The sequence below is a fragment of the Tachypleus tridentatus genome, chromosome 9, assembly GCF_004210375.1.
Source record: "Tachypleus tridentatus isolate NWPU-2018 chromosome 9, ASM421037v1, whole genome shotgun sequence".
Taxonomy (NCBI): Eukaryota; Metazoa; Arthropoda; class Merostomata; order Xiphosura; family Limulidae; genus Tachypleus; species Tachypleus tridentatus.
In genome coordinates this window covers 76,480,986-76,501,978 of record NC_134833.1, presented here as the reverse complement: position 1 = coordinate 76,501,978, position 20,993 = coordinate 76,480,986, and the positions used below count along the sequence as shown (strand labels likewise).

Below are 20,993 nucleotides of genomic sequence, written 5' to 3'. Positions count from 1 at the left end.
TAAGCTAACATCATGTGCCACTATACACTCTTTATGTAGGAGAATTTCATACGATGGAAGAATTTGTGCTTAACAATTGGCAATAAATGATGAATACTAACATTACACTCTGTCCACTTGTACGATTCCTTTGATACCCTAGTGTGTTTTGTGGTCGCAACGGTGGTTTTTATTGCGTAGCTCTCTCTCTCTTGTATATTTCTACCTTGTGTATTTCTCACTGGATTCTCTTAAAATTGTCTATGTAAAGTACGAGTGCAGTAGAGCACATCTACTAGAAATATATGGTAGTTTGGATTACCACAGCCCAAGCTATAGAAAGTAGAAAATTGCTAACTTCCTGTTAATCACACGCAGTGCTCCTGCAGGTTGTTTTGACTGCATGGCATACTATAGTGTGTCAGAGCTTTCCAGAAAAACTTCTGCTGAAGAATTCAAAGCAACAAATTAGATTGTTAAGGTATTTTCAAATACAAATTTGGAAAAAAATGGAAATTACCAGATACTGTTTTCACAAAAGTATTCTGTTTCATAGTGATTTCATTGTCAGTTTCAATCAGCATTCCATGATAAATCTGACCAAATGTTCCTAAAGAGTGGAGAGAAAAATTATTTTAACTTAAAAGCATAACAACATTGAATTTGGTTTTTAAGTCACACACTACAGCGCTAAATATAATGTAACTCACTCAAACCTGAAAACCAGATAACAGCTTCATCTCTTCATGTGGTTACGATGAAATAATTGCACAAATGACCAAGATATATGAAGATGTTTAAAGATAATTAGAGAAAGAGAGAGTTCTTTCCAATTAATATACACAAAGGAAATGCAATTTCTTGGTTATACAATGACCAAGTTACTTCTGTAATTTCACAACTTATATTTATCCTCTTAATCAATACAACAGCACCTACCAATGTTGAATGCAAAAAAATAATGTTAGAAATAGAGGGTTAAGATTCCACCCTTCTATTATATTTTGCCATTGAACATGAACAATTTGTCCAATTTAATTATACCTTTGCATGAAATCCAACTTTATTTTGGCATTGGTTTCACACAAGTTGCTACTGACCTCTAGCTAAGTTCAGCCATTTTTGCAACACTAATGCCATAAAATTGAAATGGCTGCCAACCTAACCATTTGTCCACTTAAGCTCACTCTTTAGAAGGGCCTCCCAAGTTCCTTTATCAAATCTCATCAAAATTGGTTTAGCCAATTTCTCAAATAATTTGTGGCAATAGATAACCCTACATCATATATGTACTACTAGTGGAAACTTAATAAGTATTTTAAACAAGGACTTACTTATCCAAAATATCTTTATATATATAAAAGTATTCTTTAAATAGTTGAAACAGAGTATTAGCTAGAGTTTTGAATATCAACTTCTTAGAATTACAGTCAAATGTTCAGTACTGTTATTTATTATTGGTAATAATATTCTTCATTCACAGTTGATTATTTTCTTAGTGAATGTTGTACTTTTTCATAATCAGTAAATTTTAAAGTCTGTATTTTTAATTACAAACAAAGTTTTCAGTAACAGGATGTCTTTTCTATTTTACATCTCAATAATACAGGCATTTTTAGTATTGGTAGAACCTAACTGAATCAATCATTACATATTACTTTCCAAATTCCTTTTTCTAAACTAGTACTAAGCCATGGTGTGCTTTAATAAGTATGTTAATAATGATTTCCAATTGCCACAGAATATAATGTTCTATGCCAGACACAAAACACAATAATCTGGACTTCAACTTGGTTCTCCTATATTATCAAAATAGGCTATCTACACAGATCAGAATTAAAATTAACCCAATTAAGAATATAACCAATTTAATGTGCTTAGCTGTCAAAGTATTTAATTTTAAAAAAACATATATAATGATTAAAATACATTTTTTTTCATCATTTAGATACCCTCATTGTTATTAATATGTTTGTGTATAATACTATCTTACAAATTACAATATTTCTAAAGTCACTATATATATAAGATGAAAATTTAACTTTGAGTTAAAGACAAAGAGATCAAATTCAATCTCAAAATGATCTAAATAGACTATATTAGATATTTTCTAAAAATTTCATAACAAGCAAAAAAATCCTTACCACACTAAGAAGCTTAGACATAAAAGATCTCATCCTCTGTTATTATGTAATGTTACCTTCTTGTATCTTTTCATATAATGCAATGTTCTTCCTTTCAACATCAATCTCACTAATTTGTTCAGTCAGTTCAGATGCTCGCAAGTTATTCACTTGTACTGGTACGTTGATAGACAATGGGGTTAGACGTCGAAAACTAGAGTAACCTGAAATCAGTTAAAGTAATAATAATAAACTCAGAACTTTGCCTTTCTAAACTAAAGTATCTATATCAATTACTAAAATTACTTAGAAAACTAATAAGATAAACTTTTGAAATTAAATGAATTGGTAATAAGCAAATCTGTTTAACTAACATATTTCACTTACTTCCTGTTGTACTAGCATTATTTGGTGTGTCAACCCTCAAGAATGTTTGGCCTTGGGCAGAAGCTCCTCTAGATGAGTCTCCTCTGTAACTGACAAACAATAACGATGTAGACCAACCAAGAAAGGTGTTCAATACATTTCAAAACTAATAAAGATATAAAACAAAGTGGATTGGAAAAATGTCATTATGTGTTACACTTCATAAGCTTGTGACATGAAGTTATATATTTCTTGTTTTTGGTTTTCTTTGTTAGCCACTGAGCTGTTCCACATTCTTTTTATCATACTCCTCACTTGTATTTAAAACAATTTAGGTTTCTTCATTTCACTTTGTTTCACAATTCTTCAAGCTATTCATACAAAATAACTCAAGCTACTGATTCAAAGACAGTTTAAAAATAAGAATATAATTCATGAGATTATTATTTGTTGTGCATAAATGGCTTTTTGTTTAGAAATAATATGTATCAATAATTCAGAAAATCTTTACACACGTACCTGTATTACTCAAAATACACTGTTAATTTAAAAATAAATACAAATACAAAATGCTACCTAAAGCTACCTTTCATATGTTTATGCCATTTCAAGAATATTTAGAGTAAAAAAATACAAGTTAAGAGTATTTAACTGAAAAAGAAAAACATACAATACTTTGTACCTTACAATTTCTGATTTTCATAATAATAACTTACTTGGAATCATTTCTGCAGGATTTTTGACTTCGAATATAACATGCAGTGGCTGTTGCTGTCATGATAAGAATTAAACCACTGGCACATCCAACAGAAATGTAAAAGGAACTAGTTGATGCTACCATGGCTGATGGGTCTGAAGTGGAGAATAATCATAAGATACCAAAAATCTTGCTCTGTAATACTTAAGGAATTTACTTAACAATTATCAAAATGGTTTTAGAAATCATTTTGTGTTTTAGCTTACCAACTTCAAATGTAGAAGACCCACTTATATTTTCATTTTGCATTTTAAATTTTATAAAGCTGCTCAAAGCTTAAAAAGTTATGAAGTTAGTGGCAGAAATAAGAATTAATTTTTGTGCTATTAAAACTGAGCTTCTTCTTAACATGGTTTTGTTAACTTATGAAAATATTTATATTTTTCACCTTACTTCATAAGTTTCTTATTGAAAAAGTTCTAAAACTTTTGGCAAGTGAGACAAAACTGAACAGCAACACTTTTTTAAATCAAATAGAGGAACATGATTTTAAAAACTTTCTTTATATATATGCAAGTAACCAAGTAAGTAATTTGTGTTTATGAGTGACTTAACAAAAATAATTTATTTTTATGTTCAGTACCCAAATTTAATTTTTAATTGGTTACTGGAATTCTTCCAACTTTGTGTATACAAACACCAAACTGTTTGACTAAATTGTTCTTGTGTTGTTCAATAGTCATATTTGTTTAAGTACTAAACAACGGGGGTAAAATGATATTATATTTTATGCAATGTTCATTTTCATACTGATACTTTTACAAGATAGTATGAAATATTCATGAACTTCTAATGTTTAGTTTATGGTGATACTGCTCATGAGTGTTTGGATTTGATATTGATATATTAGGGTGCTAGAAATATCTCTGATGAAATTTTGGACAAATCATAAAAGTTTCAATGGTAAGCCTAGAAAGGAGCTTCTTTGTATGAATGTAATTTCAACAAGTTTACTTACAAATGGGTAATTCTGAAACTCTTTATATTTCAGAAACAATCCGAGTTCTTGCCAAAATATGTGATTTACACCATATCTCCATTTATGAAATTAGCTTGTGATATTCCACAGCAGGGACAAATAATAATTACAAACAAGCATACCCATTGCCAGTAGTAGAAAAAGTTTACGTTAATCTGTTGACTTTAATTATTTCATAGGCTTTAAAAAGTTGATTGTGTTGCACTCTTGGTTTAATTAATATCCAAACTTCTGAGCTACTTACACTGCCCATCACAAAAAGTAATTGTTAAGCATTTCAATTATGCCAAGACCCACTCAGTAATAACACATGGTAAATCTACATTTTTAAAGTTCCATTACATTTTAAAATATGAATGATAGTGTGATTAATTCCTAAAACTTAATGTAGAATATCCAGCGTGTGAAGTAAAATTTGGCATAAGCAATATTCATGCCTTTTCTCCCATCATTTCAAAATAGAATGTTGAGTTTTGCCTGAATGTGCAGCTTTTCAAACACAGTGTGGAAAATGACCACCACAATGTACAGACAGAGTGTTTGCAATATACAAGATCTAATTTATGTACAATGGAGATATAATGTAGTTTATACAATGTTTCCATTAAAGTATATTTCATTTACTTTGAAGTGATACTTCTACACTCATATCAACATTTGTTTGATTTGTGCAAGGTGTCATCTTAATAAATGCCAACAGGTTTTTGTGGTTACAGCCCTATATTTAGTTTGGTCTTTTAGTAATAAAACTGACAGAGAATCTCTCTTATACTTTGATAAGTGTATCAAGTAAAAATTATTTACTCTTAGTAAAGTTTACTAATACTTTATAAAAATGTTATGGTTAATTAGCTAAATCACTAACATATTTAATGAAAGAATATTTTTTTTCATTAAAAACTCACTTTGTAAATATGTTTCTTTACTATATCAGTTTTTTGATAGCTATTAATGCATTAACAACCAAATTGAGCAAAGTGAGGAATTAAGAGCAAAAATACAGGTGTTTGTAAAACATTATGACCACAGGAAAATAATAAATTATGGAGTGTCAATATTTAGGTGTGATATACACTGTTGAACAGCTCTGCTTTACTTCGAAGGAGTATGATTTAAGAATCACATTGATACTAGGACTTCAAATACTTATTTTCTTTGCAGGTCCCTCATGCTGTTTGGTCTATCAAGTTCTATGTTTGTATGAATTAAAGGTTTCTAGTCTATTATTGGCAGGAAAGTTTATTCTTGTTTGGAAGATTTTCCTGCAAATGCTATTACTACAGGGAATTATAAAATTTGAATCAAATGTATTTGCATATTTACAAGACATACAAATGCTACTGTATGTCTTTTCTATTTTACTTCTCAAAAATACAACCATTTTTAGCATTGGTAGAACTTAATTGAATCAATCATTACATATTACTTAACAAATTTCTTTTTCTAAACTAGTACTGATGAACTAGTAATCAATATCATAGGCATGTGATATTCATTTTTTGATAATCATGAAAAACAGAACTTTGATTGTACTTTATATGTTATGCTTAATGAATCACTGTTTGCAAATGCTCATCGTCTGCAGAATTGGTGTTATAATCATGAATTGAGTTTACGCTTGTTTTTGGTCATTGCATTATTTACTTTTTACATCCAATCAAATCGTTCTTTGGCATGGCAATTATGTAAATAAAGAACTTATTATGTACTTCACTGGCATCTTTTGTGAATAGTTATGCATAAGAATGTTAAATTCTGTTCCTATAAATAATTATTTTCTGTTTAAGTTACAATGATGTGGATTTTGTTGTCCTACTACCAATAATCCTTCCCAAAAATATTTCTTTATTATTCACCTTGTGGATTATTTTGTACAAATGAAATACTTGCACTGAATTTTGTTACTGCAGAATAATATAGCAAAATTTTCCATTGAAAAGTTGTATTTCTTCACGATGTTCCTCATCTGATTTTGGATACTGGAATCCACTTTCTGAGCATCATTTACAAGAAATTTTTGAATTGAGCATAAGTTTACAACTTCTTTCCACAACTAAATATGTCTGAAGAAGATACCTGGACATTAAAAACTTCTGTGGGTTTGCATGTTGAAGAAGGGAATATAAAACCACAATGGACCAAGTATTAAGTCTTTCATCGGAAAGTGCACAGAAATCTGATGCTTTTTTTTGTATATATGATATATATTTCATACATTGGAAATGAATGTCTATAAGAATACTATCAGAGGTTTCTCAATGTTTCATTGTTGTACTCTTGATACTGCATAACCTAAAAGGCTTGTAATTCAGTACTGTTATCTCTTGGCCACATATATAATAAATAAAATGACAAATAAGAAAATATTACTGTTAATCATAAAGCATGAATAAAGCAAATTTTCTTCCAAGGTTAAGCTAGTATAACTTATAAACATTCCTTTTTATTGATGCCAGTTGTATGATTATGAAGCTTTGGGATGTTAATCATAAAGTCAAATTTGTCTGCAGGTACTCCATCTTTGTAATTTACTACCTTTTTATTTTAGATATGTATTGGTAGGACTAAGTAGATGTTTTGCGCTTATAGAGTAGTTATGCATGTCAACATGTCTGCCAGAATGGAAAGTCATTTTGTGTAATGTCTTCTTTGCAGATATGTCAGGACCTTCACCATATCTCAAGATATGATTTTCTAAGTGTTGAAAATATGTTCATTTCAGTGTTTGTTTAACTATCGTAATATGCATATTGTATAAGAACAGTATTCTTGTTAGATAACCTAGTGTATACTTAAATAGTCCATTACTTTAGCTAAAACATCCACTACAAGTTCTCCACCCGAGTACAAGCTAGACGTCTCTGAACTGATATCTTGTTAATTAAGAAACTTCACAATATAACAGAAACAAATAAAAACATGGAAATGTAAGAACTTACCCATTAACATAGTTTCATTGTGGCTTTCATCTGAAATATTAAACAAATGAAATTTTAATTATTATTCGAAGCATTACTAGACTTAAAATTTTATTTGATTTAATTCATATGTTAGCTTCATCTGGTTTTCATCAAGTTTCTCATGTATAACTGGTTTATTTACTTTGAATATGAATTATAACATACAACCACTGTAACTAAATCCAATGAATAAAAAATCTTAAATTTATAGTTGCAAAATTAATGAATGTACACTGGATCTGTTTTTATGGTTGGTTTTAAGTGTTTTATCAGAAGTCTCTTTGGTTTGTAATGTTTTACTTATTAGAGCTGTTGATGAAGAATGTTCTTTATAAATTAAAATCCTGCTAATCAAACATCTAAAGTTAGCACTTACAAATCAAACTTTAACTTTCTTAGTCTGTACAAATTCAATGCAGTTACCAATTGAAAAAATTCTATAGCTTAGAATCAATTTTTGAATACAGCCTATCCAAAATGCTAACTAATAAAAACTAAAAATAATTAATTACACTTTAATAAAGACATTTAGCAGTGTGGTAATTCAGGGATAAACCAAACATAGTTATTTGACATCTGCAGTAAATAGACATTTGAGGACCCATTTTCTGGAAGGACAAGTGTGAGATTTGTTGTTGATAGAATAAAAGAGAAGACTCAGTGTTAAGAGTTAAAATACAATTTAATTTCTCAAAGAAAAACAAAATAATGAATATCTAGGGAAGCATCGTGTCTTGATGTGAAAAATAAAAACAAGAAAAGAATAAACAACTGTGTCAGACATAGGTGAATAAAATAGTGTATTACAAACAAACAATAGAAATAAACTTTACTGAATAACGGATTTAAGAAAAAAAGCACGTATGATCAATAGACTTTACAGTTCTTACCTTTCCCTAAGTGTAAATATCAACCAACTCTCATGCAGAGATTTATTGATTGACTCCCTAAAGCACCTTAATCAAGAAAAGTGGGAGGTGTCATAAAACCTCAATCCAGTGTAATACAGAACGTAACAAAGCGCAGTGTTGAAAGTAAAATAGTACGATCATTCTATGTTTCAGTTTAACATAACTGTTCCCATAAATCTTGTTGGATGTTTTCACATTATTGTAAAATATGCTACTCTTTAGGGTTTACTGCCGGTCTGGCGAGAAGCACATATGCGATTTAAATTATATTTTTGATTCCATTTCAATCGAAGAAAAATGTTTACAAATGAAACTTAAGTAAAAAAAAAAATATATTATTCCCTATTCATCTGTAGTAGTTATTAGTATTAAAGTGTGTATACTTAAATGTATCTACGTTATGCATAATTAGTAATACTGATTTGTACAAAAGGTGTATAGGTGGGTAGGGTTAAAGAAAAATACATCTGCAATTCCGGTAACTTTTACCACTCGTAAAGAGTAAAAACCTTTGGTACTACGTTTTAGCAAGAGCTTGATAAATAGTTAAGAAATTTACTACATTTATGTATAGTGCATATTTTACTCACAAAATAAAAAATAGAGGAAACAAAGACGAAACTTCCAGGACGAGTCTTGACTTCTTGTCTGTCTGGGCTGGTATTTAGATCGTAGCAGACGACCTGGGAGGGTCAGGTTTGGTTTGGTTTTTGAAATTTCGCACAAAGCTACTCGAGGGCTATCTGTGCTAGCCGTCCCTAATTTAGCAGTGTAAGACTAGAGGGAAGGCAGCTAGTCATCACCACCCACCGCCAACTCTTGGGCTACTCTTTTACCAACGAATAGTGGGATTGACCGTCACACTATAACGCCCCCACGGCTGGGAGGGCGAGCATGTTTGGCGTGACTCGGGCGCGAACCAGCGATCCTCAGTTTACGAAGCGCACGCCTTAACGCGCTAGGCCATGCCAGGCCCTAAGGGTCAGGTAAAACGAGACCTTTTCGTCCCTCCTTGACTATTTGTTGTTTTAAACGATATATAATAAAACATGAGAAACTGCGTGCAAATGACAATATTATTTTCACAGTTCCTATTATCATTTTCATGGCCATGTCCATGAATTTTATCTTAGTAGCATTTCGTGCTATTTACTATTTTCCATGGCCCGGCGTGGCCAGGTGGTGAAGACACTCGACTCGTAAGCCGAGGGTCGCGGGTTCGAATCCCCATCATACCAAACATGCTTGCCCTTTCAACCGTGGGGCATAATAAGTCACAATCAATCCCACTATTCATTGGTAAAAGAGTAACCCAAGAGTTGGCGGTGAATGGTGATCACTTAGACTGCTGCATTAGGGACGGCTAGCGCAGATAGCCCTCGTGTAACTTTGCGTTAAATTCAAACCAAACCATTTTCCATAGTTTGATCCACTTTAAAGTTCACAAAACGTTTTGTTGGTAAACGTCTCATTATCACTAGATAACATTACCAAAGGCTTATATATACATAAATACCATTTCAATGCATTTATGTTACTTTGATCTAGGTGATGTTGTGAGCTGTAGGAATAGGTGACTTAATTGTTACCTAACCCTGGATATTTATATTTAGTTGGATTTGTGATAAGTGAGTTCATGATAATTGGAGTACATATGGAATTACAGGTGTAAAATGTCTCTTGGAATTTTTTATGAAAAGGGTGATACTATCTTTATGATTTTTGGGGTTTCGTTACTGTCAAAAGAAATCAACAATGTATTTTAACAACTTCTACGATAGGTTTTTGATACTGTCTGATTAGTTCGTTTTGAATTTCGCGCAAAACTACACGAGGGCTATCTGCGCTAACCGTCCCTAATTTAGCAGTGTAAGACTAGACGGAAGGCAGCTAGTCATCATCACCCACCGCCAACTCTGGGGCTACTCTTTCACCAACGAATAGTGGGATTGACCGTTACTTTATAACACCCCCACGGCTGAAAGGGTGAGCATATTTGGTGGGACGGGAATTCGACCCCGCGAGCCTCAGATTACGAGTCGAGTGCCTCAACCACTTGGCCATGATGCCGGATACGGTCGGAAGAAATCAGTGAATGTTTTTTTAACAGCTTCTACAACAGGTTTTTAATAATGTCGGAAGAACTCAGTAAAGGTTTGTTTTTAATAGCTTCTTTATAATATGATTTGTTTCTGTATTTATAGGAACTGTTTATGTGATATTTATTTCTTGACTTACTTCCATTGATTTTGTTGATGTACCGTAGATCTTTTGCGTTGTGGTTGTTTTGTTTACTTTCGTGTTTCTTTTCAGAGTTTGCGTACGTGCTACCTCTATGTGATGTTGGCTGTGCATATACATTTGGGGTGTGTTACGGGTAGTGAAGTTTCTCTTTTTTATTTGTTTACGTTTGTTTCTGTGGGTTGAGTTATTGTGTATGTTATGATGCCTTTATATTTAGGGAATTCTTTGTAATTGGCAGTGTATTTCATTTACAGTTATAGTACAAATGTTTTTTGTGTTGTTTTGGGCAGTCAGAATTAAGGTGATCACCACCAACCTCATACATCATGGGAGAGATTTACACACTGCTGCAATATGTCCGTAACGTTAACAGTTGTAACACCGGGTTACAACTATGGCGTGTATTTTGCATTCTTCTACCCGAAATCTCGCCTACCGAATAATTAAATACTGGATTAAATCTCTCGATTCGTGTGTATAAATTCTAATTATGTTTGAAATAACGTGTTCTGTTTTTGTGTATAAAATGTTATTTTGTGTTAGTTTCTAACCAGTAACGAATCTATTTTAAAATGCGGAAACTGCGTTTAAGGTCGCCCCTTTCTCTCTGTAGTTTATCAATCAAAAATCTGTATCACAACAATCCCAAAGTATCTCTCCTCCACGTGACATTCGTAAAAACAAAGCGCAGTAGGACGCAAAGAGTTTTTCCATGATATAAGTTTGAACGAGAGACAGTTTTGGTGAACAGACCCACTATAGAAAGAGACACTTTACACTTAAAAAACACTTAGAATTTAGTACATGGCATCGGCCTGATTTAGTATGTTCTAAATTGAAATAAATAAATATTTTTTGTAGATATTGAATTTGTATTAATAGAAAGTGAGAATTATCTTGCTTACATATATCAGTTTTATTATTTAATAAGGTGTAAAAAATCTAGCTTACACCAATTACTACAGAACACTTTAAAGAACTAGACGAAACGAAGATGACAGGCAACATGATTTATAGCAAAATATAATTAAGGAAACTGCATATACAGAGTCGATTGTAAAACGTCATTCAATCACTTTAGGAGAATTAATTATGCTTATATTACATTTTATCAAGTTAGCAATAAATGACATATTTATACAACAAATCTGATAACAAATTTTGGATAGCCGATGACGGGACAAGTATAAACTTAACCAACACTTATCGCTAATTGAAATAAACAGATTTTGCAAAACCGAGCTTGATTAACAAAGAAACAGAAAAGAGCAGTCAAACTTCGGTAAATTCTTTTGTGAACCAATCGAAATTAAAATCATTCGTAAACTGAATTCGTAGTTCACAGAATAATTATTTGCAAAATTAGTTAAATGAACAACTTTTAGTATATACAAAAGTCATTGCGTTTTGTAACACCTGTTTTCCACTGTTGGAAGTGTATAAAACAAAACTTATAGGCAATAGAAGTGAGAAACCATTTGTTGATTTCTTAATTTAGAGTATCCACTGTTCGATTTTTTTTAATATTTAAAATGTTGTCGGTATAACAAAAAATAGCTTAATTTAGAAAGTATTGAAATTTAAAGTGGAATCAGTATTTTTACTTTTGTGACAAATTTTATGCTCTTGGTGTTCTAGGTAAGGTTATCCCACACTACGTCTTTATGACTTATTGTTCCAACACTTATTACACTTTTAATGTTTTACGCCCTAACCCCTTCACGGCCCCTTGTACTCCGTCACTAAAACCATAATCGAACCATTCCGATTGTTTGGTTGGTTTGGCGTTTTAAGGCGCAAAGCAACTAGGTTATCTGCGCCAAACATCCGGTTAAAAGTTAAAATTAAAGTATTAAAATTCGTAAAAAGAAATTAAGGTAAAACAAAACAAAGTTTAATTTTTAAATTAAAAGCATAAATAGCATTAAATCCAATTTTTACATCTATTCTACAGTGGTAAGAGAAAAACTACAGTATAACAAGTTGTAAAGGACTTTCTGTAGTGTAATTGTAATTATCGTAACTTGCTAGGATGACTGACGGGTAAGTTCAAACATCAGCATTAGTCACCTGAAGTTGACCTTTCCAGTCCTGGTCTCGAGTTATTTGACCTCACGACCGTTTTCTAATTCCAAATCGAACTAGTTGTACTGAAATTCTTAAAAATGAATCACATTACAAAAAGGTCTAATATATAAATTAAAAAAGTAAAATAGCATTAAAATATTAATGGCCTTTAAAAAACTAAAAATATTTGTTAGGTGGACAGTGTCACCATCACCAAAGACACTGCCTAACGTTATAGGTAAACCTGGGGACAAAACATATTCAAAATGGTGTCGTCGTTGAGAGTCGTAACGACGGTAAGGTAGCAAAATGTGGCTTATTGTCACCTGAGTGTCACACAAACAACACATTGGTGCATTAGTCCCATACAAAAGAAAATGATGAGTAGTCTAGTTAGGATAACTTCCTCTTTCCTATCCAAATAGAAGCAAGACGGCCAAAGTCCAATAAAGGGTTTTACTTGGAAAAGCTTGTTTTCACGTTGCTCACTCCAAGTCGACTGCCAACTGGCACAGAGCTAAGCCTTGAATACAGAACCACAGTCCATGCATAGAACAGAACAGCAGTGATAGTGCCAGAGCAGATAGATTTAGCTGCTGTGTTGGCGAGCTCATTCCCGCGAATACTAATGTGGCCTAGTATCTGGAAAAAACAGATATAAGCAGATGTTAAAGAGAAATGGGTCAGTCGGTTTAGAATATCAGCGAGAACAGTATGTGAACTCACGTGAAGCGATTCCAGGGCCAGTAGAGAACTAAGCAAGTCAGTATATATAGTGCAGTTTGAGTACTGCTTAGCTTCTATGTGATCCAGGGCAAGAGAAATGGTGTACAGTTCAGCAGTGAACACAGAAGCTGTAGAGGGAATTCTGCATACAACCACCAAACCATGGCAAAGTCCACATAGTCACCTGATTTTCCACCGTCTGTATAAATAGGAATGGAAGGATGGTTCAAGAGGTGTTCAGAGAATAACATACAGTATTTCCAATCAGGAGTGTCTACTTTTCTCAGCTGACTTAAAAATAGGTCACATTCGGGTACGAAGAAGTCATGGTGGGATGGGCTGACCAGTGTATACAGCAATGTTATCCAAGCACAGACCCAATTCATCCAACTGCGCCTGGATACGAAAGTCAAAGAGAGCAAGGGCAGATCATTTGTTCCGAAAAAGTGTGGCCCACCAAGGAAGAAAAACACAACTACAGATGAGATGCTTTGGTAAGGAACGAAGTTTCGAAGCACATAGTAAAAACATAGCAGTCTTTTTTCTTTATTTGAGGGAGGTCTGTTGACTTCAATGGATTCTTTCCTGCATCGATTGGGCAGGTCTTTGTCGTTGGAAGAAGATTCCAGCGACTGATAACGTGAACAAATATTCGTTTTGCATTTTGGGGCGGGAGAAGATGTACCCAAGAAAATGCCCATACCCGGAACCAAAGGTAGTGGATTTTGGGGTTTGCTGTAATGAATGTTAGGGACAAAGATGGGTGTTAACGTTGATTCAGCAACGTTTTAAACTATGGAGGTCAAAAGACTTTTCGTATGGTTTGAGAATGATTCTTTTGGAGGCACAGAGAGATCCGTCTGCATTCCCATTGTAGTAGTGGAACAAAGTGCAGTAGCATACGTCTGAGATGATGTGGTGGACAGCAACTTTCGAGCTTCATGGTAAGTAATGTTTTGAATCGTCTTCAAATGCTGTACCTCTTTTTTTTATCCAACCACTAAAGGCGAGAACGAAAGTAGGATGGGTGAGAGCCATTCCAATTAACGCAATGAGAGTCTTCAAGTGACTAAACTGCTGACACTGAAAACATCTGAGAGGGTTTGGAACATATGGCCGTACCTTGAAATTAAGATAACCTGCCTTGATGGTGACAGGTGGACGTGGTAATATAAATGGTCAGCATCATAATTCCATCTTTGCGAGTGGAGATATGTCTCACTGCAAAAACTCCTTGGGTGGAGAAACCAGCCAGAATCTCTGATTCGGAGATGTTCTTCAAATCCCTCTCAAAAATAACTCCTTGTGACGAATTCAAAGTAGCATGAGGTGTAAGAGGCGTTTACTATGTTGTGATGTGGATGTTTCTACCAATATGTCACCAGAGCGAAGCTTTTTGACTGACTTTGGAGAGCCAGCAAGTCCCTCTAGTCCTTTCTGAATAAAAAAGGAAACATTTACCCTAAAGGTTTGTCTGAAAGAGAATGTAATATAAGAAAATTAGGTACAACAGGTGTTACAGATGTTGAAGATTGCTGCTCAGAATCTTCAAGACGTGGTCGTTTACCTATGGACTGTTTTATTTTATCATATTCTATTTAAGTTTTTATTTGGGGGATCCATAATAAAAAAGTGTTTCGGCGCCCACTAACGCGACTCATCATAGAGCCCTGGGAGGGGACGAACTACAATGCTAAACAAGAACACTGCAACAACATCAGGGTTTCGTGAGCACTATACCCATATACCAGCGTCGGGTACAATGTCCACAACACCTGTTGAGAACATCGAACACTAGTATTTGGTTGACTCTAGCCCAAGTGGACCAGTCATTTGACCCTAGGGGGCCACCTCAAGGCCAACCGTCTACAGGAATTCGAGGCCAAAGTGATGTGTTAGCGTTGTACCCCTCACTAATCAGGATCCTCTCCTCCCATTCACGGGTCTCCACGCACGGCAAACACGTGGATGGATGTTTAGATCTCAGAGGAAATAAACTGAAAAAACACAACCTTTCCTGGGAGGTTTCCTTACCACGCACAGGAATCCACACCGAGGAGCGAACTATTCTGAATAAATTCATTTTGGCTTTTATGACTCCTCTGATTTCGAGAAATGAAGCGTGACGTGGTATAAAGTGGCTTTTATATAATTCAGATAATCAATAACACAACAGACAAAACATTATTTTATAAACTGTTAGGATCGTGTTGCAAGATCAAATTTTAACTCCAAAAGTAGTCCTTTGTTTCATTGTTTTTAACTTCAGATCTTGAGACAGTTCCAACTTACCCTTGAGACAAATCTTTCTTCGTTTCAATGTCAGAAATGTAACGTTTAATTGGTTCTCTGTGGTCACGTTGATTTGGATTCGTACGTCAACTTCTTCACTTTGTTTACCTGTGCATGGCAGCGAGACTTGAAACACTAAAACAAGAGTATTATTTTATTGATGTCTGACATGCATGAAACAATAAACGAATAGCAAATGTCTTACAGAATTAGCCAAATCACGATGAAGACCAATTAAATTTTATTAAAACAGGTTAAATGTTATTTTCTTCACACGACTAGTTCTGAATTCAAGTATTTCGAGTATTTAATTCATGACAACGAAAATAAAATATTAAAACACTTTATTACAACAACACAAACTTAGTGTTTAAAAGTACAATCGCATCAAATTCATACAGAATATCAAACTTCCCGAGTTATTCTTTATCTTGTAAAATAATTTGGTAAGAAATACTCACACAAAGCTGTGTATTTGTTTTGAAAAAAAATTATATTAGCCATTGTATCAGATTTCTAACAAACCTACAATATCGATTGTGCAAATCTCTGGAATAATAAGCTCACCCTCTTGCTCTTCTGGCACTAAACCTTTTCTGGGAATATCCAGATGTGGCGTTCCCAGGGCTTCTGTCTTATTGACCAGTACTGCCATAGAGTACAGTAGCTGGAGGGATAAGTAAACGCACGAATAAAACACGCGAAAAATACAAAAATACATTTACTTTAATTAAATAATAAAAAGTTACTTGAATTTTGTTTTATATTAGGCGGTTACGTTATCAAAATTTACCATTCTTATCGAAACATACAGATTAGGCAGTTATGTTTCAAGTTTTACCATTCTAATACTAAGAACCATATAAATCAGGCGGTTATGTTTCACGCTTTACTGTCCCCCCAGTGGCAAAGTATGTGTGCGGACTTACAACGCTATAAACCGGGTTTCGATACCCGTGATGGGCATAGAAGAGATAGCCCTTTGTACTTAATTACAAACAACACCGATATCAAACTTTACCATTGTAATAAAAACAAACAAATCAGACATTTATATTGTTAAATTTTACTATTCTAATAAACAATATCATCAAATGTAAAATGATAATAATAAGTTATTTATATCTCGTATTTTAAAAACGGTACAAAAATCTAAATTTTAAGATAAAAAAAAGGAATCCTTAGTAGCCACGGCCGTAATTAGATCTCAAATTGGCCAAGAGATTGGGCTATGAGCTAAAGGTTCGTACTTGAAGAGAAAAAAAGAATTTAGAGCCATTCTATGAGCCACTATATCGCGTCCAAAACTTGCACTGTGAAAATAAATTTAGTTATTCTTTAAGACTGTAAATAAGAGCTCTTTTAATTCTTTCACTATCACTTTGTCGATATAATAATGAGCAACTTACAATGCAAGTTTTATTTTAGGTACGCAAAAAACACGTGGTGTTGATACTCACTTATACCTTGTTTATTAGTTGTTATATCAACACGAAATAATGTTTAGAAATAACGCTAAAAATCAGGTTTCGATAATCACTGTGGGCACAGTCCATTGTACAGCTTTGTGCCTAACAACAAACAAACAATTAATATGAAATATTTACTTTTACAAAATTAATTATAAGTTTATTGATTATACTGAATTGTTATTTTTCAAAACATTTATTTAAGATCACAGTTTTCGAAACTAAAACTAAGGTTATTTAGTGTGTCTCAGATACAGGGTTTAGATAAAAATTAAAACACCTAGTTAAGGATAAACCCATTCCTCCCAACACTTTAAATGAACAAAATTTTCAGCTTATTGATTAATTTGATATTACTTTTAGACAGGTTTTATTTAAAGTTATGTAAGCTATACTCCGTGTGACTTATAATTATAGGCGTTCGATTAATTTGTGCATTTGTAACTCAAGCTGCACAACTTCTTGGCATCGGAGGGTAAATAACATCACATGTTATTACAGCATGGCGAGTATATCATCAGGTAGGTTTAATAGTGCTTCAGTAATCCTTACGAACGATCGCCATTCTTGTGTTTTGTGTCAAATTGTAAAGAAATGGAATTTAATTCTTAAGCATACATTTTACGTACCTGCAGCTGTCCTAGTAGAAGGAACTGAAGCAGTTCTATCAGCCAAAGGTAAATTCGTTATTAGGTCGATTTCATTGAAGATACAAAATATTTTTGTTAAACTCATGTAAATGACCACAGTGAGAATCAACTATTTTAAGTAAAAAAGCATAAAAAAACATCAATTCTGAATAAAATTTTTATTATGGGGTGGGGAGTGAAATGGCAGTAACTTTCTAGTTGAAAGTGACACTTCTTGAAAAAGTTTTGAGGGAATAATATACAACTGGCACTCTGAATTGAGCGTGGCACGACAAGAGATTAGAACCCTCGACTGGAATCTAGAAGTTGCGGGTTCTAAACCTCATTCCATCAAACATGCTCGCCTGTTCAGCCGCGTGTACGTTATAATGTGAGGTTCATTCCCACTATTCGTTGGTAAAAGAGTAGTCCAGTTGGCGGTAGGTGGTGATAACCACCTGCCTTATTTATAGTCTTTCACTGGAACGGTCAGCACAGATAACCCTTATGTAGTTTTGAGAGAAATTCAAAACAGACGAACAATCTATGCATTTGTCGAATCTTGCTTTGAAAATAAAACAATTTTACTGGCTTAAGGGATATACAAATGCTTATGTTTGTCTAGGCCCTCTAGGGTATGGTGTAAGATATATAACCTTTTGTAGCATGTTCCTCTGATAAAATTGCTTTTATTAGATTACTTTAAAATGTCAGCCAATAATAATTTTCTCGTTATAATTTAACTAAAGTGTAGTATACTAATAATAATGATGAGTTTAAACACAATTTTAAAAATATTTTAAAATTAATGATAATCTACAGAATTTAATGCGAAACCTATATTTTCAGTAATTACAACATATATCATATCGTTCGGTTCGCGCCCGCGTCGCGCTAAACATGCTCGCCCTCCCAGCCGTGGGGGTGTATAATGTGACGGTCAATCCCACTATTCGTTGGTAAAGAGTAGCCCAAGAGTTGGCGGTGGGTGGTGATGACTAGCTGCCTTCCCTCTAGTCTTACACTGCTAAATTAGGGACGGCTAGCACAGATAGCCCTCGAGTAGCTTTGTGCGAAATTTCCAAACAAAAAAAAACCCCAAAGAAACAAGCAATAAAAAAAAGTTGAAGTGCTAATTAAGACGGGTCCGGTGATTATGGCACTCGACTCGTAATCTGAGGGTCGCGGGTTCGAATCCCCGTCACACCAAAGATGCTCGCCCTTTCAGCTGTGAGGGCGTTATAATGTGACGATCAATCCCACTATTCGTTGATAAAAGAGTAGCCAAAGAGTTGGCGGTGGTTGGTGATGACTGGCTGTCTTCCCTCTACTTTTACACTGCAAAATTAGGGACGGTTAGCGCAGATAGCCCTCGTGCAGCTTTGCGCAAATTTCAAACCAAACCAATCATTAAGACGATTAAAATACAAAATAATATTAATATTTTTATATAATATAGATTCGAAATATTTCTTCTATCCATTACCTTCTAGTCCTAGACACTGAAACTGAATTATTTAATGTAAGCATTTCGTAATTAAAAGGCAGTACCTTTTTTTGACATTGTAAAATAGTGTACAGTCTGGTTCGAACTAAATTAACAAAACATAAATTGATGTGATAAAAGTTTTTGAGTTTGATTACTTACAAGTTTATTGATTATATTGTATAACTACTTCTCAGAACATTTATTTAATAACACACTCTTCGAGACTGAAAGAAACTACGAAATATAAATTGATATCATAAAGGTTGACGTTAAATTGCGTCCGGTAATGGTGATCTATTTATTTATTTACCGCCAACATTGCTACATAACTGTAGTAAAAAAAGTGTAAAATAACGTCTATAAGCTACGTAACTGCATAATCTATTACTTTGTCAAAATGTGCGCATTCTATATACACACACAGGAATCTCTTGTTTGTGTTCTTTTTTGTTGATTTTGAAAGAACAGTTATTTGTAGCGATCAATCGAAGAGAAGCTTGGGTAAGAAATGTATGTTTTTTGTACGTTGTAAACCCTTGTCACAGAAGTAAAAATACAAACATATGTACGTCGACGAACGTTTTTGGTCTTTCTTAAGAAAAGAAAAATATATGTATGTATTCGTATTCTGACAGTTACTGTGTAGATCAGCAAGTAAAAATGCGGGTATGTTTATGTTTTTGACATTTAATGTGTTGGTTCTTCAAGATGCAAAAATATAGATATATAATAGTATATTCCTGTTCATTAGTAAACAGAAATACCGAAATGCATGCGTGTTTGAAAGTTTCGTATCCTTCTGAAAAGCAATTAATAGCTAGTATATCAATGTTTCGATGCAATTCATTATTTTGAAGAAGTACAAGTAGTTATGAATGTGTTCTGCGATAATGTTTTTGTTTTATTCGAAGACAAGCTAGAAATTAAGATGTTTCCATTGCGTTACAGAAAAATAAAGAAGAAAGGTAAGAGAAACAATGAAGTTCCTTAGAACTGCACGTGAGGCAAATTAATGACGCTAGCGAAAAAGACATGAGGCTACTATCCCACGCTTTATCTAATGAACAGAGGAGTTCAGGTGACACCATTAGCCAAGGGAGTCTATTTCCAGGTCATAAGTACGTCATTAACATCTGGTTGAGTGGTCAGCTTCCGAGCCATTGTTAGTTCTAGCTGGCTTACAGTTCAAGTTCTTTCCTCCTTCAATAACTTGCAAAAGTCATTCTCTGGGACCAACTACAAATTACACATGTTGTTAAATGTGGGTAAAGTAATCCAAACGAAGAAAGAAACTACAGTTAAAAAACAAAACAACGCCAATCGACCTTTGGCTAGGAAATTTAATTCCCCCCAAAAAATTATGGCATCGAATATAGATAAGTAGACGTTCATTTATTATAGCGAGTTTCATCCAAAATAATAATCAGAATTACATCTCATAACATTAACTAACTTGTTTTGCTATTAGACGATTAGAAATTGAAAAATATCAATAACAAGGTTATTTTATACTTATTCATTATATGTATATAGCTTTTCCACAATCTGAATAGTTTCAAACAAAGAGGTTAAAAGGTTAAGAAAGTATAAACTGGTTCAATAAAATATTTTTCAACAATGATAATCTACACCTTAAGTAACAGTGTAAACTATTTGTCGTTAAGGGAAAACTACACTACGAGCTATCTGTGCTACACCCGTTGCATGTATTTAAACACGATTTTTAGCGATACAAGCTATAGATTTACCGCTGAGCTATCTACTAATAGACAACAGGATAAATGAACAGGAAATACTATAGTAAGTTTAATATTTTAACTTCAGAGATACTGACTTAATGAGTTTCATGGCTTTAATAAATTTGCCAGTGTTGCTAGAGATTATTCCTATCATGTTCATGTTTTATCTTCTCTGCGATCAGTAGGTAACACCACATGTCAGTTTAGAAACCTATATCTATGAATTTAAAACACCAGTAGTGAAGAAGATGGGTTGAAGGGCT

General features: G+C 33.5%; 1 protein-coding gene across 3 annotated transcripts in view; it reads right to left on the bottom strand.

Annotated features, from left to right (window-relative positions):
• LOC143225537 (tyrosine-protein kinase RYK-like) overlaps nucleotides 1-20,993 on the bottom strand; it is a 154,921-nt gene that overhangs the window by 12,267 nt on the left and 121,661 nt on the right. For 2 of the 3 annotated variants that reach the window (XM_076455168.1, XM_076455166.1), the window contains exons 3-9: nucleotides 15,972-16,071; nucleotides 15,405-15,539; nucleotides 7,144-7,173; nucleotides 3,185-3,320; nucleotides 2,490-2,578; nucleotides 2,180-2,326; nucleotides 500-589 (exon numbers count right to left, since the gene is read on the bottom strand). In XM_076455168.1, the coding sequence (XP_076311283.1) occupies nucleotides 500-589; nucleotides 2,180-2,326; nucleotides 2,490-2,578; nucleotides 3,185-3,320; nucleotides 7,144-7,173; nucleotides 15,405-15,539; nucleotides 15,972-16,071 (727 nt within the window). The remainder of the gene's footprint in view (nucleotides 1-499; nucleotides 590-2,179; nucleotides 2,327-2,489; nucleotides 2,579-3,184; nucleotides 3,321-7,143; nucleotides 7,174-15,404; nucleotides 15,540-15,971; nucleotides 16,072-20,993) is intronic. The other variant, XM_076455167.1, reaches the window with a different exon arrangement.